Source organism: Cricetulus griseus, chromosome X (genome assembly GCF_003668045.3).
Source record: "Cricetulus griseus strain 17A/GY chromosome X, alternate assembly CriGri-PICRH-1.0, whole genome shotgun sequence".
Classification (NCBI taxonomy): domain Eukaryota; kingdom Metazoa; phylum Chordata; class Mammalia; order Rodentia; family Cricetidae; genus Cricetulus; species Cricetulus griseus.
This window is the reverse complement of record NC_048604.1, coordinates 40658709-40683395: the sequence shown is the minus strand read 5'-3', so window position 1 is coordinate 40683395 and position 24687 is coordinate 40658709. Positions and strand designations below refer to the sequence as shown.

Below are 24687 nucleotides of genomic sequence, written 5' to 3'. Positions count from 1 at the left end.
TGGTCTGAAAAATGCCATCAAGCTTCTGTTAGGAAAATTGGCATAGACACAAAAAGCAGTGTTTTTTTTCCCCCCTTCAATTCTCAACTCTATTGTCAAATGTTCTTAAGCCAGATATGATTTAGGATTGAGGAGGAGAGGAGAGGCTGTTAGTATAATATGCCTATTTAAACCACTTCTCAAATCACAATGTATAGCAATTTAGAAACGATTTCAAGACTGAATAATAGCTAACTTTGAGGGTTCCCTCCCCTGTTTCTTTCCTTTATCTTCTTCATAAGGAATGAGAGCCTTTTGAAGGCTTCTTCTCTAGCACACAATGGAGGCAGTGTACTGCGGTGGAGAGATCACCCGCTTTAAAGTCAGATCCAAGCCGGGGTGGAACTGAATCAGCCCCACAACCAGCCACCTGCCTGGACTTTAGTCAAGCTTCAGAACCCACTTGACTTGTCTATAAAACTTGGATATTAAAATACCTATTTCACAAGTGAGTTAATGATTATACGTGATGACACAGGTAAAATCTTAGGACTGAGCCTGATACATCTTAGGAGCCTGGTAAATGCTTTTTAGCATTTTCCTTCCCCATATGTGCTGAAAAAAGAGGCTTTTAATAAGTAAAATTGAGAAGTGTCTTGTTTAAGAAATTAAATATTCCCTAACTGAGTAGCCACTATGTGAATTTAAAAAACAAACAAACAAACAAACAAACAAACAAACCATTAAGGCCCAGTCCTCCAGCTACTAACAGTCTAGTGGGAAAAAGGTAAAGGAATAACATAATTTTGGGGCATAGAGTTATCTTTTAAACTATTTTAATTAATTTCTTGAGAATCTCGTACAATTCACCCTACAAATCTCTCTGTAGTTGTTCCCAGAGCTACCCCAGTCTCTCCACTCCCTGCAAACTTTGTGGTTTTTTTAACCCACTGAGTCCAGTTTGTCCTGACTATATATCATGGGTACAGAACAGTGCTTCTCCACCTGTGGGTCATGACCCCTTTGGGGGGTCCAACGACCCATTCACAGGGGTCACAAATCAGGTATCCTGAATATCAGATATTTCTGTTATGATTCATAACAGTAGCAAAATCACAGTTATAAAGTAGCAACAAAATAATTTTATGGTTGGGGGTCAGCACAATGTGAGGAACTGTATTAAAGGGATGAAGCATTAGGAAGGTTAAGAAGAACTGTCTAGACCATCAACATGAGGAACTGTATTAAAGGGTCACAGCATTAGGAAGGGTGAGAACCACTGTCAAGACTATCAACATGAGGAACTGTGTTAAAGGGATGAAGCATTAGGAAGGTTAAGAAGAACTGTGTAAACCATCAACATGAGGAACTGTATTAAAGGGTCACAGCATTAGGAAGGGTGAGAACCACTGTCTAGACCATCAACATGAGGAACTGTATTAAAGAGTCACAGCATTAGCAAGGGTGAGAAGCACTGCTTTAAATCATGGATCATCTACCAGGAACCACACCCTTAAAGAAAATTGGCATTCCCTCCCCCAGCACCCATCAACTGTAAATAGCTCCTCAACTAGGCATGGGGGCTCTCAAAGCCCCCCCTCCATGCAGCAATGTTTACTGGTTTGATCTTGTGCAGACAGTCACAGCTGCTATAAGTTCATGAGTTCAGCAGTCTTCTCAAGTCCAGAGGGCATTTTGTGCTAGCCATCGTTGATCTCTAGCTTTCAGTCTTCCTGCTGTATCCTTTGAAAGAGGTCCCTTAGTTTTGATGGGTGTGACACAGATGTCCCATCTGTGACTGAACACTCCACTGATAGTTATTCTTTACATTTTGACCATGTGTGAGTTTCTGCATTTACCACTATCTACTACACAAAGAAACTTCTGGTCTGAGAAGGTCTGAGAGCTACATAAAATACTCATTTTTATGGAATGTCTTTAAATGTTGTAGATCTTCAGAAATCTTCTATAATCAAGTTTCTTGTTTAATAATTTGGCATTTGCAATTTGGTCGTGTGTGTGTGTGTGTGTGTGTGTGTGTGTGTGTGTGTGTGTGTGTGTGTGTATTTCACTCCCATTACCTATTTTTAGCTTGGTATTAATACCAGCTCTTTTGTTTCTTGGGACTAGATTCATGAATGGCATATAACATTGCCTTTGGGCCTAAAACTCAAGTTAATTAGTATTACAATTGTAGCTGCAATGAAGTACATCTTTGCCATTCATTACTAGTAAATGTATAAGCATCATCATTGGAGATTCTGAGACTGATAATATATTGAATTGAACATTTAGGAATGAGAAATCAGAAAATGCAGACTTGAGAACTTGTTTGGAGGTTCTATCAGGACAGTACAGCTACTCATATACCCTTGATGAAGGAATGTTCCTGATCTATAGGGGAAGGTTGTCCTCTTCAACCAACCGTGAAAGTTTGGGTGAGATACACATGGAGTGGTAAGGTTGAAATGGGACACCGACCTAGTTAGCCAGATTAGCTGAGTCAACCTTGGAGATGAGTAGGGTGACAGATGTTGTAACCAGATCACCCTCCTATCCCAGAGTATGTACACTTAATCAAATAAACAGGCTAGAGAAATACAACTTCCTAGTGAGTACATTTTTGGCTACAGAGCTTGTTGCTTAAACCTCAATCAGAACTGCTTTAATGACAAGTAACAAAAGAATAAGCAAAGATATATTTCTGGGTATACTATGTTCCTTTCTTTCATGGGCTCTGTTTCCCTTGCAGTTTTTTTCTCTGTGTCTGATCTGTGTGATAAGAAAGTACTGAGGCTTGAAATCTGAGCCGCAGCCAGGCCTATGGGTCCTAGTTGTTCAGCGACAGGGACACATAGGCTCAAAAAACTGAAAAGCTATCAGACAACAGCTGAATTATAAATGTTTTTATTGGATTAGACTTCAGAAGTATAAAGATCATGTTCTATTATTCTTCTAGCCTTTACTGGGGCTTTCATTAGCATCTTCATTAGTTACTTTGACTAATCTATATTTACTGACAAATAGCAATCTGAGAGGTATTTTTGCTATTCCTGTGACAGAAGAAAATTAATTTGGCTAGTAATTTTGTTAGCTTTAAGTCAAATACCTTTCAGTATGTAGGATACATCTTTGGGCACTGATGACAGTCTTTACATACCCATACTATGGATTATTTCCTTCCAAAATGTATTTGTCAGAAATATTTATAGACATGTTACCTGTACCCAGTGATACTTATTTACAAGTAATTTATAGTTTCATTTACTAAATATTTTATTGAGTATCTATGATGTGGCAGACACTGTGTTAGATGTCTTATTTGCATTATATCTAATTTTCATGTACCATAATATCTAGAGACCCTTCTAGAGAACAGACCCTGCATTGGGTGGGAGAAGCTATTTTCATTCTCATAATAAACTCTGCTTCTGAAACCTATTGTTTGCTGAATTTCTGGTCAGTTTATTCATTTTATAATTCAAAATAAGATTGTTTATCATCTGTCTTGTTGCAATGCTATCAAGCCCACACAGCATCTGCCCTGATGTAAAGCCTATCTCAATTTCATTTTAAACGTATGAAATATTCACCTGAGACATTCTTATATAAAACACAGACATTTTTCTGAAAGAAAATGATTCATTTGCAACATTATTTTTCCTGTGGTTGATTCAAACTGCATAGAAGAAAGACAGTCTCTAAATGACTCCATTCTTTGTAATATTTTCTTAACTTGTAGGGTCATCCCCCTTCATAATATGACTTGTGCAGAATGTTTTAGTTCTTGTTCCTGAGCTTTAGTTTGATGTTGAATATCCAGACTCATCTAGACATGTGCTCAATGAAACAACCCGGAATCCATCCTCCTTCCTAGACAATTATAAGCAGCAGGTTTTCCTAATACTGAATATTATGAGGGGTTATTATTATCCTCATTTTATAGAAAAGTAGGTAAGCTCAATCATTTAGTGTCTTATTGGTGCTATTCTTTAGTCAATGACAAAGTCATATTTTGAATCTAGGTCCATTTGAATTCAAATCCTATGAACTTTTTTTGAACAAGACTCATTTTAGAAAAGAAATTGGAGATGGTGTACTTTAAAGGTCCTCTGGGCTTTCAAATAGGAAAATTGCTTCAAAAATTCATAGCATCCGAATCCATTTAGGCGAGAGGCATACTGTTTTTAAAATTATGATCCCAGGGGTGCTATTTTTAAAAGTAGGGAAACACAATATGTAAGTTTCAGTAATTTGGGGATTTAAGGTCTACTCTACATGAGGAGACTAATGTCTGGTACTATAAATCTGGCTAAGAACCCAGGAGGTAGACATATTACTAGTATTTTGCTAAATGGACATAGTGTCAAACTGCTTTCTAAATTCATAGGTCTAAACCCATAGATTAGTGCAATTTTCAGTCCTCATCAGAGAAGTGTCTTTGTGCAGTGCAGAGAAGTTAACACTGAAACTCACAACTGGTCAGTGGGGTACTGAACCATAAATGGAACAACTATGTCACACTGCCTGACCCCAAAGCTTAGAAAATATCTTAAAAGAGGGAGCTGGAAAATTATAAGAGCCAGATGCTGGCGTGGACTCGGGCAAGACAGTATCTTTTGGACATTATAGGACCACTACACTCTTAAGCTTACAGCAACTGTGATTAGCTCTATGAGACTTATACAAGATCAAACCAGTCAGCATTCCTGCATTGAAGAAGAGGGACTGGAAACATCCACCCCTAGATTATTAACAGTTGATGGATACTTGGAATGGAAAGTCAGTTTTATTTAAGGGTGTAGTCCTGGTAGATAGACTAAGTTCTAGTACAGCAGTTCACAACCTGTGGGTCGCTACCCCTTTGGGGTCACATATCAGATATCCTATATATCAGATATTTACATTATAGATCATAACAGCAGTAAAATTACAGTCATGAATTAGCAACAAAATAGTTTTATAGTTGGAGGTCAACACAACATATTAAAGGTCAAAACAGTAGGAAGGTTGAGAACCACTGCTCTAGTGGGTGGCCCCACACAGAGGTGAGTTTATAGGTAACATACAATTGACTCCGTGGGCTGTAAGGAAAAGTTTCAGTAATTTGCAAGATCCTGCTTGATATCAGATGAATGAAATGAATAAGATATGTATTAGGGTTAATTCATTTGTGTGTGTGTGTGTGTGTGTGTGTGTGTGTGTGTGTGTGTGTGTGTGTGTGTGTGTGTGTGTAGAAGCTATTTTCAATTAATAGCTGCTAGGAAAGAGAAAAATCAGTTTTCTTTACTGATGTGTCACTGGGTATATCAACCACACTGAAGGGCAGTACCCATCCCAGGAGTGGCTAGCTAAAACAAAACAGACTGTGTTTTGTATTTGTGCACTGTTTGTTTTTGGTTTTATTTTTGCCTTGCTGCATTTTTGACTGACTTTTTGTGGGTTTTGTTTTGTTTTGTTTTGTTCTAGGGGAGGGGAGAGAGGAAGGAAGGGAGAGAGAGAACATGCAGTTAGACAGATAGGGGAGGTGGGGAGGGGGATTTGAGAGGAGTCAAAGGAAAGGAAAGAATATATCAAATATATTGTATAAAATTTTTAATTAAAAATTGTGTGAGTGAATGCGTGCATTTGCACTCTGGTGTGGAGGTCAAAGGTCAAAGACAGGTGTCTTCCTCAATTGCTTTCCATCTTACCTTCTGAACCAGAGTCTTTCACTGAACCTGGAACTCACTGAATCAACTAGACTGACTGGATAGCAAAGCTCAATGATTTCCCCGTCTCTGCCTCCCTAGTGCTGGGATTAGCGTCACACACTATGGTGCCTAGCTTTTCTGTGGGTGCTGGGCATCAAACTTAAAAAGGCTTGTGCTTGCATAACAACTGAGCCATATATCTAGCTGCAGATTTTAGTCTCTGAATTTTTATTTGGATAGTAACTTTTACCAATTAATACTAAATCACTATACCTTCTATCACACTTCTCTTAAAACTGTCTTCAATATCTGTTTTGATTACAGAGGCAGTTAAAGGCAGATGCTAAAAAGGCTATTGGAAAGCTTCAGCTGCGCACGTTGAAACAAGGAGACAAGGTACTTTTATTGCTTTTAAAACAACACTAACAGGCCACTCTTTAAACTAAATGCCCTTCTCCAATTGTCTTCATTAGAAGTCTTCGAAGAAAAATAATTCATGATGTGGGTGGGATACATTAATAGTTTTTGTGCATGACACTAAAAACAAATCCAAAGAGAAAATGTGTAATTTGACTGTCAAAGTGTAAGAATCTCTGTTCTTTGGGGGCTGGTAAGATGGCTCGAACACTGGCCTCTTTCAGAAGACCCAGGATAGATTCCTAACACTCACATGGTGGCTCACAACCAACTCCAGTTCTAGAGGATCTGATGCCCTCTTCTGGATTCTGTAGACACCAGATATGCACATCGTGCACAGCCATTAAAACAGGGTAAAACTTACATAAACATAAAGTGAAATAAAATAAAAACTAAAAGCAATTTCTATTCTTGCTGGGAATGGTGGAGCACATCTTTTAATTCCAAAACTTAGGAGGCATAGATGTCTCTGAGAGTCATGCCAACCTGATCTACATAGCAAATTCCCATGGCTACATAATGAGAACCTGTATCAACTAAAGAAACAAACAAACAAACAAATAAATAAATAAATAAATAAATAAATAAATAAATGTTTTTCTGTTATTTGAAAGACTTTTTTAAGAAGGGAAACACAAGGTACAGTATTGAAGAAAATATTTGCAAATTGTGTATTTATTAAAAAGGACAACACTCTTGACTGAAGAGCAACAAGAGCAGCCAAATAAAAATATAGCTACAAACCTGTAATAGGAAAGCAGAAAGGAGATTATGGGGAAAGGGTATAAAGGTACAAGGGGGTCAGGGAGATAGTGGAGTATATGGGAGAATCAACAACAAAATAAATTTAAAATTCTACAGTGAGGAAGCTGGAGATATGACTCAATGGCTAAGAGCACTGGCTGATCTTCCAGAGGACCCAGGTTCAATTTCCAGCAACCACATCTGATGGCTGACATTCATCTGAAACTTCAGTCCTGGGAGATCCAATGCCCCCTTCTGGCCTATACAGGCACTGTATGCCTAGGGTGTACAGACATGCACTCAGGCTCTCATACACATAAAATAACAATCAATAAAAGAAAAGAAAAATACTGTAATGAAACCTAATACTATATGTGCTAATTACTTTGAATGTGGACTGGAGAGATGGTTCAGAGTTCAGGAGTATTTGCTGTTCTTACAGCAGTCCTGGGTTCAATTCTCAGCTCCCATTTGCTGGCCCACAACAATAAAAATATTTTTAAAAATTTAATAAATATAGTAAGTATGTTAAACAGACATTTTCTCAAAGGAACATATGCCTGGGAAGTATACAAAAGAATATTCAATATCACTGGTCATTAGAGAAATACAAAATTAAAACCACTGTGATACCAGTACACATTCATTAGAATGGCTAAAAGTAATAACTCCTGGAAAAGCCAAGACCTGATGAATCTGTACAACCCCTGGAATTCTTATTTGTCTTCTGGTGACAATACTAAATGATCATGTCCACCCTGAAAAACAGATTAGAAATTCCTTATGAAGTTAAAAAAATACATTTACCAAAGTAGATAACTGTAAAGGAAGGAAACTCCTAAATCTCCATTAAACTTCTAAACGTAGTTATTAGTAATTGCCCAAGCTGGAAAGGATCTGAATTCCCATCACTTGGCAAATGTATAAATTGTGGGATATTCATACCATGGAATATAATTCAGTAATAGTAGGTAGCTAGTCCTAGTGCTACCTACAATAACATACGTAAATATCAAAGGCTTTATAATTAGTGAAGGATGTGAGACTCAAAAGTTTGATAGTATATGATTCCATTTATATGGCATTATTTTATTAAAGCCTAAGGTATAGGAATTGAAAGTATAACAGTGATAGGCAGAGGTTGGGGATGGAAGGGAAGCTTATTTACTAAGGAAATTTGGGTGAATTTATTGTGGTAAAGTTACTATTCTATACCTTGATTGTGGTGGGGATTTGATTACTACATGTTTTCCAGAACATGCAGGACTGTAGACTAAATGACTGAATTTTACTATATGTAAATTATACCTTATTAGAGAAAACATAACTATGAAAACTTACAAGTGGCTTTCTATAAATTTTAAAATCAGGAAAAAGAGTTGAAGTCAGTACTACATGATTTAATTTGTTCTTTCTTATTTTGTTGACTCTGTTATTTTGCCTTTTCCAAGTGTCAGTGAATTGAAATCACCCATTGAAATTTCAAAGCTGCATACTCAGTAATGCTTCTATTTCTATAGAAATTTCCAGGTGTTAAATACATATGCATATGCTGGCCTGGCTCTGAAGTTTAATTTACTTTTGCTTATTTGAGTAACAGTAACTATTTGTTCATAGGAAATTGGCCCCGATGGAGATAGCTGTGCTGTGTGTATCGAGCTCTATAAACCAAATGATTTGGTGCGCATCCTAACCTGCAAGTAAGTTTCATCTTCTTTCATCTCCATAAAAATAACATCCTTCAAATTAGCATGTCGAAGGAGAACTATTTTGAATGCCTCCAAATTGATATAGCACTAAAATTGAATTAGAGTTTGCAAAATCCAGTACAATTTGTTCTCAAGAGTTTATTTCCTCTATAGGAAATTGAGAAACCTAGTCAGCAGAGAGAGAGAGAGGAAGAGAGACAGAGACAAGAGACAGAGAGACAGAAAGAGACACAGAGAGAGAATAGTTAGTACTTGGTTATTTATTTTAAATTCATTCCAGCTTAGTGCCCTATTTTGCAGTCTTTACTCGTTAGATTTTATAAATACTATTCCTTTGCAGAAGGTTATTCTTAACTTGTCATCTCTCAGCTACTAAATAGTGATATTCTTGGAGCACATTTCATTGCCTAAAGCATATCGGTACTGTTATACTCAGTATTCTATCATTCTGTTACTGAGAATGATGATTCTATTTTAGAGTTAAGGAACTGATAACTTTAATATTGTAATATTTGAAATACCAACAGTCTTAAGTAGCATTAGCCATTTTCAAGTTATGGATACTATAAATAGCTTTTTGAGGCTAGAGAGTAATGGGGCCTTTATATTTAAGAGCTCTGATTATGAATTCTCCAAAATCTATTCTTGTGGCCCCTTTATTAAATAGTATGTTTAAAAGGGAAAAATGCATCTTCGCAAAAGCTAAGTGTAATCTCTGTGTGCGTGAGTACTTGTATATGTCTCTGTCTCTCTCTCTCTCTCTGTGTGTCTGTGTGTGTGTGTGTGTGTGTGTGTGTGTGTGTGTGTGTGTGTGCGTGCGTGCGTGCGTGCGTGCGTGCGTGCGTGCGTGTGTGTGTGTGTGTGTGTGTGTGTGTGTGTGTGTGTGTGAAAGTGTTGGTGTTTCACATCTTATAACTGTATTATCTCTTTTCTCCTTCATTAGTCATATTTTCCATAAGACATGTGTGGACCCATGGCTTTTAGAACACAGGACTTGCCCCATGTGCAAGTGTGACATTCTCAAAGCTCTGGGAATTGAGGTAAACGTTGCTATATTCTTTCTATGAAGGAACTTCAGCACTATGGTATTTACATTCCTGGGCATTCATGAAAATAACATCCTTGTCTCTCTGGGTAGGTAATGTGCAAATCCTTTAGTTTATACCCAAATCTAGACAATTTTTTCATAGATACTGAGGGGTTCTTACCATCTTGGACATAACCATTTTCCTTCTTTTCCCTTCTCAAATGTACTTATTATTTGGATCAGAATTAGAGCTGTAAATTACCAACTTACCTATTTTTCTGGGTTTCTTTTTTCTTTTTCTTTTTTTTTGTTTTTTGTTTTTGTTTTTGTTTTTGTTTTTGTTTTTGTTTTTGTTTTTTTGAGACACAGTTTCTCTGTGTAGCCTTGAAGCCTGTCCTGGCACTTGCTCTATAGACCAGGCTGGCCTCAAACTCTCATAGATCCGCCTGCTTCTGCCTCCTAAATGCTGGGATTCAAGATGTGCACCACCACTGCCAGGTCTATTTTTCTGTTTTAACCCTGTCATTACTGCATAGTTACAAATTTGTCATTAAGTAAGCATGACAGTTTGAGAAAGCATAGTAAAATTATAATTTTGTATTTGGTGAATGAAAAAACTTGTCTTTAAAATTAAATGTCAACTCAAAAATCTTTTTTTTAATTTACTTCTTTTTTTAAAGATTTTATTTATTTATTGTGTATACAACATTCTGCTTCCATGTATATCTGCACACCAGAAGAGGGCACTGGATCTCTTAACGGATGGTTATGGGCCACCATGTGGTTGCTGGCAATTGAACTCAGGACCTCTGGAAGAGCAACTGGTGCTCTTAACCTCTGAGCCATCTCTCCAGTCCCTCAAAAATCTTTTTAACTTATCAGAAATATGCAGATGACAGCAATTTTCAATTCTGTTTTGGGACAGAATAATATATATTAACATATATTGAGTGCCTACCTTGTACCAGCCATCATGTTTTGAGGTGAAGCGATCAGCCAAATGAAAATATATGTACCCCACTGGTAGAGCCAATTCTTACCCCAGCCACCATGACTGGGGCCAGCAAAAGATTTTTGTGATATGAAAATGGGTTAGAGGTTTATGAGGCTAAGAAATATTGCTGAGTTATCACCAATGAAAACATCATAGTCATATGTCAATGTAACACATGTACTACATGTACTCCAAAAGTCTTAATTTGCTTGAATGCTTTCCACAGGTGGATGTTGAAGATGGATCAGTGTCTTTACAAGTTCCTGTTTCCAACGATGCATCTAATACTGCCTCTCCCCATGAAGAGGATAATCGGAGTGAGACTGCATCATCTGGATATGCTTCGGTACAGGGAGCAGATGAGCCGCCTCTGGAGGAGCATGTACAGTCAGCAAGTAAGCACAATACTGGCGGGCAGTGAGCTCATCACAAGTAGTCCACTGGGGGCCACACATCTATCCACATAGGCTTGCTTTTCGGTGGTTGTTCCATTCATCCATTATGCCATTTCTAGTTTTTTTTCTATTCAAAATGACGAAATGAAAGATGTACTCCTGCCATAAAATATATGCATATTCAAAGAGCACATACATATTCAAATGTTCCTAAAATAGATGGCATGGCGAAGGAATTGGGATTATTCAAAAAATTAGAGTTTTGTTGGAAAGATGCTCTCTGGGCCATTTAAATGTTGGCTCATTAACATCTTACTGAGGTGAAGGAGAAACTTTAGAAGCCATTGTTTATTACAGATAAATCAGAATGTAGGAGAAGTGACTCCAGAAATAATATAAGAATTTGATTTACCACAGCTAGGGTCATGCCTATTTTCTCAGGAAACTAGGGTTAACAATGGTGTGTGCTGCCACCTGTTGACTCTTCTAGGATATGAATCCATTGTTCAAAACTAAGATCGAACACACTAATTTTGGAATTCATGTGGATTATTATTACTGTTCAGTAATTTCATAAGAAATTCAAGAGAAATTTAGGGGGTAATTTTCAAGTTTCTATATGAATTATTTTTCTTTTCTCTAGCTTCTAACTTTTTTTCCTGTTATTCTTGGTTTGAAAGTTTTCAGTCAGTCCTTACCTTGAAGTAACCTCATTTTAGTGTAAAAGTGGAAGAAACTAGGTTACCACAATAGCTTGTGAATATTTCAGTTTCCCCTCTGTAGGTTTTGTTTTGGTTTTTGGTTTTGTTGTTTTGTTTTTGTTTTTGTTTTTTGTTTTTTTGTTTTTTGGGGTTTTTTTGGGGTTTTTTGAGACAGGGTTTCTGTGTGGCTTTGGAGGCTGTCTGGAACTTTCTCTTGGAGATTAGGCTGGTTTCGAACTCACAGAGATCCATCTGTCTCTGCCTCCGAGTGCTAGGATTAAAGGCGTGCACCACCACTGCCCGGCTCCTCTGTAGGTTTATAAGTGTCATAAATACCATTTGTGAAGACGTCACGAGGCACACAACCATGTAAAAGCAAACTTTGTATTTCTTGCAATCTGATCTCCAGACATTTCCTTGAGTACACTCATAGGAATGTTAATTATCTGTGGATTGTTCTCCCTATAATACTGAGTCATTGTTTCTTTGTCGTGTTGATCTTGTGTTCCCATAATGGTGTGCTAATAGAATTCAGTGAAGATAAAAGAGAATTTAATTTGTGCTAGTTTTTTTTTAATATAAAATTCCATCCTACTTGACTATGTTCAGTTCTTGTGGGGGTTGGTTGGAAGGATGGGGAAGTAAAGAGACTTTACAGATCATTTGAATGGCAAATGAAATAGTGATCCATGTTCTGCCTGTATTCTTTCCTGGGTGAATGTAGTGACACCCACTTTAAGGCCTTAAGGATTCTTTCCTAGATCCTTAGTTACCCTAGATTCTTAACTCCCTCTTTCCTGTTGATTCAATACTTTTTCTCAATTCTGTCCCCTAATTTCTAATCTTTCATACATAGTTACAGTATGAGCCCCTTGCTTCTCCATGTCCTACTTGTATTCTTCCTTCCCCAATCTAATGTCTGCTCCCCCTTTGAAGACTTGCCTCCCACACTCTTTGAGAAGCCTTCATTTCACTTGCAAGGCAACATCCATACATTTGTATTAAATCCATTTAGTAGTCTAAATTGTATCATAATTTATACTTCCTCTTAGTGAGGAGGGCATCTTATATTAACCTGTTTTCTACTCAGCACATGCTACTATCTAAGATATGTAAATTTATGTTGAATAAATGCTCACTTAGATCACATTCAATTTTGTCTGTAATTGCATTTTGCTGGTTTGGGGATCTTATGTATTTGTCACTGACAATTACAATGACAGTTGATTTTTATAATTGCAAATGCATAATTACTTCATCTATGCAATGCATCGTTGGGATCAGTTCTGTTAGAATACTGGTCTTCAAAGTAGAATACTACCTACCCAATTTCTTGGAAGACTTGTTGACTCAGTGGGTTTGGAGTGGGGCCTAAAAATTTGTATCTATAGCAAGCTTCCTGGTGGTACTGATGTTTCTGGTACAGGGACCACACTGAGAGTACATCAAGTATGGCCTCTGATTGTCAACCTGGTTGTACATCAGAATCACATGAAGAGATTTTGTCTTAATATGGCATATAAACAATGCTTTAGAGCAATTAAATAAGAATTCATCAGGGATGGAGCCTAATTACAGGTAGTTTTAATTTAATTTTGAAATAACTTTAGATTGACTGGGAAAATAAATTTCAGTAATAGTACAGAGAATGATCATCTACCCTTTTTCCTAGCTTCTGCAAATATGAACATCTTATGTAACCATATGCTTGTATAGAGCCGATGAATTATTAACTGCAAACCTTACTCAACTCCACCAGCTGGTCCACGCATGTCCTTTTTTTTTGTTTGAAGACCCACACTCCTTAATCTCCAGCCTATGACAATTCCTTAATATTTGCCTTTTATACTGTTGATACTTTTGAAGGTTACTTGTCTATTACTTTATAAAATGTTACTTTATTTAGCCTTGTCTTCTGCTTCAAGATAATTAAATCACTGTCCATTTCTGGTAAGAATGCCAGAGAAGTGATGCTGTGTCCCAGGCAGCAGCACGTATTATGAGGCACACAGTGTTCTCATTACAAATGATTTTAACTTTGTTCACTTGGTTAAGGGTTCTGTCTGCCAAATTCTTCCCTTTAAAGTTACTATTTTCCATTTGTAATCATTAAATATCTTTTTGATAAGTGCTTGGAAACCATGCAAACACCTTGTTTCTCATTGCTCCTTTCCTGGCCAACTTGAGCAATATTTGATACTTCCTGCTATAATTATGACTGGAGTGTCCACAAAATAGTGTTTTCCCATCATTCTTCCCACACATTAATTTTCAAATTTAAGGAAGAACTATTCCTTTGGTGTTTTATTTAGTTATTGGTAATAGAGTGAGGTCACAGATACTTCTTTCATTATTAGTTTCACGATTTGTCCGTTGCTCATAAATTCTTCACCTCCATCTTCAGAAACTTATTGAAGTTGGGTTCTTTATTCTTTTGACTTCATTAATTTCTGGTACCATAGTATGCTTTCAGTCTGAGGTTGACTTTTTTTTTCATTTAAGGGGACCAAGTAGTAAATATTTATGGTTTGAAGGTCACATACATTTCTGTTGCATATTCTTTTTGTGTATCTCTTTGGATAGGGGTTGATTTGTCTTGAAAAGATTTTTTTAAATGTGAAAAGCACTCTTCACCGTGGCTTTGGTTCTGTGAGTCATAGTTTGCTGACACCTAGGCTAGAGTCTAGGCTAATCTTACACACTTTCTGTCCCAGAATCTGCCATTTCTTCAAGAGGCCTCTTCTTGGAGATTGATATATCAAAAGCAAAATTTGGGCTTTAGGCACACTTATCGTCACTTGGTGGTTATCACAATCAAGTTCTTTTCAAAGAACAAGGCTAGGATATACATGTTTCCTCACAAAGCTTTCCCTCTCTTCCTTTCTCTGTCCTTCTCCCTCTTATACGAAAGACACTGAGTTTATACTGCTGCATGTGTGTGATTGCAGCTCCACAGCACAGGCCTCATTCTAGACTAGCCTACTGGCCTTCGAATTCCTTTTAGTGACAGTGAAAGGAGAAAGTCTTTCCTTATCTAAAATATGTTTACTTAACCTCTCAATTCTAGAATAAACATAAAATACCTCAGTAACTACTATACAACCCTTTTTATCTTTAGCCATCTGGCATGAAGTTATTTAGGTGTTTTGTCAGTGCACACCTTTTTTCTTTTAGTATGGTTATATATTTTATTTACTGTGCAGTTAGGTTCAAATAGCCCAAGTGGTAGGAATATGCAGCCAGGTTTAAGACCTGTTATATTTAGGAAAGAAAAGAAGTAAAAGATGTAACTTTTGTCCTTAATGAGTCTATAATCCAGGCAAAGTAAGAACATGTACAAGAATCAAAATTAGGAATCATAAATCAATAATGCCATAAGCGCCTTATGTGAAACAATATAAATTATGATTTTGGGGGGAGACAGAATCTCATACAGTAGCTTAGAACAGCCTGAAATTTACTATGTAGTTCCAGCTAGCCTTGACAACACAAGAATGCCTGTGCCTCGTACCCCTGAATGCTATGAATATAGGAGGGCAACCCACATTGGGTTTTACAAAGCCATATAGGATTAAGGAACAGAGAGTTGGTTTAATCATCAGAGTATAATGGCATTGAATGAGAAGGCCCTATTGGAAGTGATACAGAATTCTGTCTTGAAAGGAGAGAAGGGCAGAATCATCCTACAAATTTTCCTTCTGTTTCCAGATGAAAATCTACAGCTGGTAAACCACGAAGCAAGTTCAGTGGCCGTGGATGTTGTTCCTCACGTTGACAACCCAACCTTTGAAGAAGATGAAAGTCCTAATGAAGAGACTGCTGTTCGAGAAATTAAATCATAAAAATCTGTGTCAATAGAAACTTGAACCGTTAGTAATAACAGGACTGCCAATTCGGGGCCTAGTTTACTATTAATGAACTGGGTATACTTAACAAAGCAAGAACGATCCTGAAAGTGCTGAGATGACTAATATTATATTATAGTTAAATGGTTTAACATATTTAACCTAGTGACTTTTTCCACAAACTCATTATAACGTTTTTCATAGGCAAGTTTCCTCTTGATGATAGTGATAGCAACATTTTTAAACATTCAGAACTGTCTACAAGTAGTCAGGTTTTTCATTTATAACAACTTTCTTCTAAAAACATGTTGCTTTAAATATGTGGAGTAGTTGTAATCACGTTATTTTATGATAGCATCATAATGAAACAATACTACTACTTTAGCTTGGGCTATTTGTGTCAGGGTTTGTCTCCAGGTGCTTATATTGATCTGGAATTGTAAAAAGCAATGCAAACTTAGGCTAGTACTTCATGAAATGTCTATTTAAAGTACATTAAGTTGATAGAACAAGATTAAAGCAAAATACTCATTTTAACCTTTTCTTTCTAATTAGCTGTGTATGTATTTCATGTGAGTGTGAGCATAGTTTGTCAGAAAGTATGAACTGAATTGGTTGATCAGTATATTAGTGACACCACACAAAATTATAGACACAAAAAGTTTCTTACAAAATTATTGTTAACTATTTCTCAAACTTGAAATTTTCAAAAGCACAGAATAGAAACTATCATAAAATTTGAAAATAGAAATAGAATAAATCACAAAATTTGGTAACTGGTTACTGTGCAGACATCATCTACAGAAAATGATCTTTAAGATTTGTCTATGGAAATTTTTTTCCAAACAATGTTGACATTGAAAATTGAGTTTACATTTGGCCTAATAGGCTCTAATTAAATTTAAATTCTGTCCATATATCTACAATTTTGTGAATGCATTTTGCTGGTGTTTGAAAAAGAATCAAGGGAAGGGGGTATTTCCAGGTGCCTTAATATAAAGTTTGAAGCTTCAACCACCAAAGTTAAATAGAGTTATTTAAAAATGTACTTTATTTCTATTTTGTGTGGCTTGTCCATTAGTTTTGTTCCCAGTGAGTGCAAATTCCAGCAGAATTTAGACAAAAATAGAACAAACATGTATTTTTGTTTGCTTAATATATAATGGATGAAACCATTGCATTCTTGTACACTGATTTGAAAATGCTGTAAATATGCCCCAATTTGTACTGATTCTCTTTAAATATAAAATGTAAATAAAATATTCCAATGAAATATTGCATCTGGTGTTCAACTTAGCTATCATATACTGACTTTTGAATACAATACACCTAGTTTTAAGAGGTAGGAATAGTTGGATGTAAATGGTCATTGATATATTGATCAGTACAGACTATACCTCTAGTGTGATCTTTACATATGACCTCACACAGAAAGGGAAGAACAGCCATTAGGATCTTACTGAACAAACTGTGAAGTAGTTTTAGATGTCTGCAAAGTAAATAATAAAGCTGATCAGGAATAAAATACAAGGTTAAAATATCTTGATGCTAACATATATTTATACTATTTATGACATGAGGGTTGTTTCAATATTTTAATACTTTCTTCCAATTTTCTATTTGGATTGTATGACTAACAGGATGTTTCTAATGAATCAGAATATATCTTGTCTTGTGTAAAACATTTTAAGAATACACAGATGCTTGGATTACCTCAGGACCATGATTATCAAAATCAGTGTACATGTGTTTTCTGGGACAACATTTGTGCAGTATAAACTATTGCCTATATTTTTAAAGAGTTTAAGTTTTGTGGGGGTCATTTTGAGAGAGATATTTTCCAATCTAATGATTTATTTCTTTTTTAACAAAATAAAATATAATAAGATAAAACAAAAAACATCATATCAAAGTTGGATATGACAAGTCAACAGAAAAATAAAAGAACCCCAAGATCTGACACAAGGATCAGAGACCCACTCATTCACACATTTAGGAGTCTCATAAAAGTACTAAACTGAAAGCTATAGCATACATTCGGAGGACCTGGTGCTGACCTGTGTAGGTCCTGTGCATGCTGCTACCCTGAGGTATTTTAACTTTGAAAAAAAATTATTTGTGTATGTGTCTGTGTAGGCAGAGTTCTTCTGTATCCTGGCAGTCACTCCCAAATAACCACACAGAGACTTCATATTGTTTCAGTGACAGAGGTATTTTTAAATTAGAAAAAATTATTTGTATACTTGTCTGTGTAAGCAGAGTTTTTCTATGTCCTGGCAGTCACTGACAAATAACCACACAGAAACTTAGTATTAATTATAAATGCTTTGCCAGTAGTTAAGGCTTATTACTAACTAGCTGCTATAACTTAAATTAACCCATTTCTATTAATCACTGTGCAAACCCGAGGCTCATGGCTTTTATCACTCTTGTATGCCCGGCTTCCTTTCCTTCTGGCTGGTGAATCATCTGACTCTGCCCTCCTTCCCAGCATTGTCTCTTCCTTGAAAATTCTGCCTAGCTATCAGCCAATCACCTTTTTATTAACAATGAGAACAATACATATTTACAGAGTACCAAGATTGCTCCACAGCATGTCTGTGTGAGTGTATACATACATGTGGTGAGGGGTGGCACAATGTAGTGGCCAGAAAAGGCTGTTACACCTCCCAGAGCTGGAGTTACATGTGTTTGTGGAATGGATGTACAGCTTGTTAACAATAGGTACTGGGATTTGAACTCAGATCCTTATCCCATTATCCCAGAACATACCCTCATGCCAATAATCAATAATCAATTCCTGTTCCCATTTCAGCTTACGCATTCACCAGTCTGCTTTCTATCTCTATAGGTTTGCCTATTTTAAACACCATACAAATTGAATTGTACAATAAATGCTTTGTGACTGGATTCCCCTTAGGATAATATGTTCAAGTTTCACCCATATTATAGTATATGCATCCAATAATTTATGACTTTTCACTGTTGAGTATATTCCATCATATGAGAATCTGACATTTGTTTATCCATTCATTAGTTATTGAATCCATAGGGTATTGTACCATTTTGGTCATTATGCACAGTACTACCATGTACATCCATATCCAAATCATTCTCTAAATGTACATTTGTAGTCTCTTGGGTATATATCAAGGAGAGGAATTCCATGCCACTTGTGAATTGTATTACATATTGCTCCTATCATCTGATATGCTTTAGCTTAAGCATCAGACTTTATATTATGCTCTCACATGATAGTCATAACACAGGCTAATTATTTTAACCCTGGTAGTAGATAATATTTGTACAACTAGTTGCAAACATAAGAAATAGAGATGTCTGAGTATGTGTTTAGTGGAATTTGGATTGTTTTTTGGAAATACGAATTTACCCCACACTTGATCAGACATTATAATAAAAACATTTGTAGAGACAACTAGAATGTTAGGTACATTCTTTATCTCCTTCATACATTCATCCTTGTTTACTTGTAAAATATTTTGTTAAAGAATTATCAAACCAGATTGTAAAATTTCTAGTTATTTACTTTGCTCATTGTTTTTGTTTGGAGTTAATTTTTATAATATAAGCTCAATTGTGGTGATATAGTATATATGATTTATTAAAGCTTTCCTGAGGATTCAGAAAGCAAAGTCAGCCTCAAGCTATAGAGATCAGGCAGTGGTGATACACACCTTTAATCCCAGTAGCCAGAAGATAGGAGGTGGTGGTACACATCTTTAATCCTAAGACTCAGGATTAAGAGGTAAATGGACCTCTGTGAGTTCAAGGTAACCCAGATCTATACAAGATTGATGTAGTCCTAAAGAGAAACAGCTCACACAAGGAGGATCTCAGCACCTGGGATCACATGCCTTTAATCTCAGCACTAAAGGGGTATAAAATATAGGGGCAGGGTCTTCAGTAGTCATTATCTGGCATTCATTCTCCAGCCACACTGAGGATAGGAGGAATTCACTCTCCAGCCCCATTGAGGATAGGAGGACACTCAGGACTCTCAGGACTCTCCAGCCATGCTGAGGAAAGGCTTCAGTCTGAGGTTCGGTGGAGCCAGGATCACATTTCAGTCTGAGGTAGAGTGAGAGCTAGTGCCAAGCCGCTTTGCTTTTCTGATCTTCAGCTTGAAACTTGAAAACCAATATCAGTCCCTGGGTCTTTTATTTTTCATGCAACACTCAACAACTAATATAAAGTGTAATTAATACACTACACGAGAATAAAAGTAATTAATGGTTATGGTGGTAACTTTGACCTCTAGAGATAGCCTCTACCAACAAAGCTACTTCAGTGAAAAGTGTGAGACGCACTAACCACTAGTCCTCAGTTTTCAGTGTGTGTGCCATAGTGAATATGTGTGTGTGTGTGTGTGTGTGTGTGTGTGTGTGTGTGTGTGTGTGTGTGTGTTGTATGTGCATAAAGTCATGCACAAAAGCTAGAGGAAGATATCAGGTGCCCGGCTCTATCACTTCTTGGTTTATTCCCTTGAGACAAGGTCTCTCATTGAACATAGAGCTAGGATGGCAGCTAGAAAGACCCAGTAATCACGGTCTCCAGGTATGTATAGTTGCTCTAGGAATTTTGTTCAGGTCCTCTTAATGCAGTAAGCACTTGCCACCTTGCCACTGAGCAATCTCTCTAGTCCTCATTTTTTTTAATATGGAAGAAATTTTATGAATGTGAGGCACCCATGGATATAGTTGTTGGTGTTTAAAAGTATAGAAATGTTTATGGCTGGTTAACAGCAAGTTCCCCTTTTAGCTATAACTCCAATTGATATCCCAGTTTTCAACCACTGTCCCAGAAAATGTTAATGAACAGGTACTAATAGAATCTTTTTAAAAGGAATGATATAACCACCTTATGTTGACACGGCTTACATTTTTAGTAAATGATACCTACGTGTGGGACTTAATGAAAACATGATTAATGGCCACCAATTTTCGGTAGTTTGATTTTAAAATATCCAATTCCCTTTTAAATCAGTGCATCCACAACTTCATCTTCCCACAGACTATTTGGGAACCTTGTTAAAACACACTTTCTGCCAGGCATTGGTAGCACACACCTTTAATCACAGCACTCAGGAGGCAGAGGCAGGTGTATCTTTGTGAGTTCGAGGCCAGCCTGGTCTCCAGAGCGAGTGCCAGGATAGGCTCCAAAGCTACACAGAGAAACCCTGTCTCGAAAAAAACAACAACAACAAAAAACCACATTCTATGGATAGAAAAAATATGGTATATTTACACAATGGAGTACTACTCATCGGAAAAAAACACAATGGAATCTTGAAATTCGCAGGCAAATGGATGGAACTAGAAGAAACCATCCTGAGTGAGGTACAATCACAAAAAGATAAACATGGTATGTACTCACTCATTTTTGATGTTTAGACATAGAGCAAAGGATCACTAGCCTACAATCCACACTGCCAGAGGAGCTAGGAAACAAGGAGGACCCCAAGAGAAGATTGCATAGTCCCTTGAAGAAGGGGATGGGGACAAGAACCCCTGACCAAATTGGAGCCCGGGGGCAGGGAGAGGAAGGAGAGTCTTCATTCAGTTGTTGGAAGCAGAAACAGACACCCACAGCTAAGCACTGAACCATACTACTGGATTTCAGTTGTGGAGAGGGAGGAGGGTTGAGCAAAGGAGCCAAGACGGGGATGGAGAGACCTGCAGAAACAGTGGACTTGATCTACTACTGATAGCATGGAGACCCTAGTCATAAAGCTGTGGAAACAGCATTGGACCAAACCAAATCCTCTGAATGTGGGTACCAGCTAGGTGGCCAAGACAGTCTATGGGTCCTCTAACAGCGGAGCCAGTCTTTATCCCTGGAGCACAAATGGACTACAGAGGGATACTATTTTGGTCCAGATACAGCAAGGAGGGCCTAGGCCCTCCCCCAAACAATATGACAGACTTTGAAAGTACTTGGTGGACCGCCTCACTATCCCTGGGGAGGAGTCGGGGTGGGATGGGGTAGGTTGGGTGGGGAACATGCGAGGATGGGAGGGTGAGGGAATGCATGGGAGGGGAGGGGATGGATATGTAAATATGAGTAATTAAAAATAATTTTAAAAAACACACATTCTAGTTGAGCAGGTCTAGTGTAGGGTGAGGAGGTCTGAGTTTCTAGCTCCCAGGTGACCAGATGATGCTGTCTCTGGGGTCCACACTTGGAGTAACAAAACTTTAAATGACTGTCCCCTAACAACACTATACACACTTTGAATCTTATTGTACCCAAACCAGCTATAGACTAAAATGTAGCTAGTGTCACTTCAGATTAACCAACAAACTAAATGACAGCTAAAGCCTTTCCATAGCACAGTCTCTGGAATTGGTTTTGGGCATTTCTTCCTGCATACACTTCCTCAGGCATTTGAGGACACTATTTGGAAGAGCCAGTCACCTGGAAGACTGACCTCTGGATAATATACCCACATGCCATATTATTAGGTGGGTTAATATAAAGCTCAGAAAATAAAAATAAAGCAAGCAGATGAATTGGGAAACTTTAAAAGTTGTATAACAATAATATGATGTGGGGCTATCCTAAGTCACAGAAGAGTGAGAGAGATTTTCAAAAATATTGTGTGGAGCCCTATCCCAAAGGATACGATAGACTCTGATGACAGCCTATGGAAGGCCTCACCATCCAGGGGGAGCAGACAGGATATGTGATAGGTAGGGTTTTATTTGGGGGGATGTTAGGGGAGGATGGCAGGAGTGGGAACTGGGATTGTCATGTAAAACAATCTTGTTTCTAATTCAAATAAAAAATCTGCAAAAAAATATTGTGTGGAGAGACACACAGAGACACAAACTGGTGGAGGTGGGGAGATGGGAAATTGGATTAAGAAATCTAAGCTTATTCCAAAATTCTTATTAACAACTTGGTAAATGGAGTTTTGAATACCAGAGTATTAGGCTGGGGGTGGATTTTGGAGAAGTAAGTTTGGCATTGAACATACTATGGACCATATTCATAGGCAATATAGTGTTTTGGTCTGTAGTTATAAATGCAGGTTCACATCCCAACTCTGCCATTTGTTTAAATGTGAGGTCTTAGGAAAGTAACAATTTCTCTGAAGCTGCATTTCTCTTCTTTTCTTTTCTTTTCTTTTCTTTTCTTTTGGTTTTTCGAGACAGGGTTTCTCTGTGTAGTTCTGGAGCCTATCCTGGCACTTGCTCTAGAGACCAGGCTGGCCTCGAATTCACAGAGATCCACCTGCCTCTGCCTCCCGAGTGCTGGGATTAAAGGTGTGCTCCACCAACGCCTGGCCTGAAGCTGCATTTCTAAACATAAGAAAAGGCACAGATTTATTAATGAAAAAGACATGCTGTACATTAAGTGCTGGGACAATACCAGCAGGGATATTCAAGGTTGTTTGTAATCCCAAAGTAATTTACAGTAACATGCACAATTGAACATCGAATAGAATGCCATTCTACTTTTAACGTGCTTTTAGAGAAACACTTATTTGCAAAGACTTGAAGTAGATTGTGATCAAGACATTTTTACATGATATACATAATTTAACTTAAAAACCATTTACTTTATATAATCAGCAAAATGTTAGTTTACGAAAGCAAAAAGTGCTCTAAATGCTCTGCTCTGAGCTGAAACAGGCTGTTTTTTATAGGAGCATCTGGGTAGACCTGGCTGGGTTCAGAGTAGAGGTAAAGGAACCATCCGATGCTGATGCTCCTTGCCATAACTATAACCATAAGGGTACTGACTGACAATGGAAATTAAAGGGAAACCAGAAATGAAGGAAGACAAGAGGTACCTACATTTGCTGCACTCATTACCATTTCACTGTGAGGAAGAGGAGAAATGATGTACCTTAATATACCCTTCACGCTCGGATGACTTTGCACTAGTAAATGCGCCATGTCCAGGCTCTCAGAGGGTTTCTTCCATATTCTGAAGAGAGCTGCTCCACTACCTATTGCCTTTTGGTAGAAGAAAATCCCAGATTGTGCTGTTTAGGGGTTTCGTTTGCTGTTGTTGTTGTTTGGGGGCTTTTGCTGATGGTAGCTGTGGTATTTGCCATGTACAAGAACTTTCTTGTGACAGCCCACATCTTGGTAGACTTAACCTGGACACACTTCTTCAGGGCAGAGTTCAGTGGCTCCAGGATTCCTAATCTGAGTGTGTCCCACCCAGCCCATAGTTTTAGCCACATGGTCATATGTCTTCATTTGGGACACCTTGCCAATTTGTCTGACCCTTTATCTGAATTCTTTCTGTAAGCCAGTTGCACTCTCAGTCTTGTCTTTTGCTCCAGGAATTGAGTTAGCTTAACAAATAAAAACAGCCCTCAAATAATTTCTCACAGCAGACTTCTTTCATCTTAGTGTGTAAGAAGTTTTCCAACATTGCCAAGATACCAAGAAATGAAGTGTGCCCTACAAGGAATTTTGTTTTTCTTAAAAACAGTTTGAGAAAAAGAAAATACCCTCATAAATAGTTTGGATACCTAAAAAGTTGAACTAGAGATTTTCCATTGTTTATAACAGTAAATAAACAGAGGCAGCATGAAAGAAGAGAGTCTCAAGGTGTGAAGAATGCACGTGGTTTCTGAAATTTATATTTTTTCGTTATGAGCAGAAATTTAGGCAAGAATTTTGAGCAAATCTTACCGCCAACTTTGAGTCCTTGGTTAAATCACTTCACTTGCTAGTGCTTTCCATTTACTAGCGAGCATAGCAGAGGGTCTACTTCAAATGATTTCTGGGAGGATTACCTGAGAAATCACCTAGTACCTAGCTGGCGCTAATTAAATGGAATGTTGCTGCAGGCTACTGCTTCCTGGATGGGCCATTACTCAAAAATGCTGGAAACTTTGTTCTCAACAAATTAGTCCTCTCACTATAAAAGAACTAGAAGCATTGTTGTCATACCCAGGGTTAGCTTATTTGAATTACAAAAAAAAATTAACTTTATACCGGCAAAACTTAACTGGTGGCGGGACCGTTTCGAAGGTATCCCCCACCCACCCAACTCCTACCCCAGTGCATTGCGGGAAATGTAGTCTCGAGCTACAGTCAAATGGGTACAGGAAAAAGGATAGAAAACTACAACTCCCACGAGGTGACGAAGCGGGACTATTTCCCAGTCTGGCGGTAGCTTCGTGGGAGGGAGTTGGCACTC

At 37.5% G+C, this 24687-nt stretch overlaps 1 protein-coding gene across 2 annotated transcripts in view; it reads left to right on the top strand.

Annotated features, from left to right (window-relative positions):
• Positions 1-16725, top strand: part of Rnf128 (ring finger protein 128) — a 102131-nt gene extending 85406 nt beyond the window's left edge. For both annotated transcript variants that reach the window (XM_027433668.2, XM_027433667.2), the window contains exons 3-7: positions 5997-6068; positions 8451-8533; positions 9486-9582; positions 10790-10958; positions 15368-16725. In XM_027433668.2, the coding sequence (XP_027289469.1) occupies positions 5997-6068; positions 8451-8533; positions 9486-9582; positions 10790-10958; positions 15368-15501 (555 nt within the window). In that variant the 3' untranslated portion in view covers positions 15502-16725. The remainder of the gene's footprint in view (positions 1-5996; positions 6069-8450; positions 8534-9485; positions 9583-10789; positions 10959-15367) is intronic.
• Positions 16726-24687: the final 7962 nt, after the last annotated feature.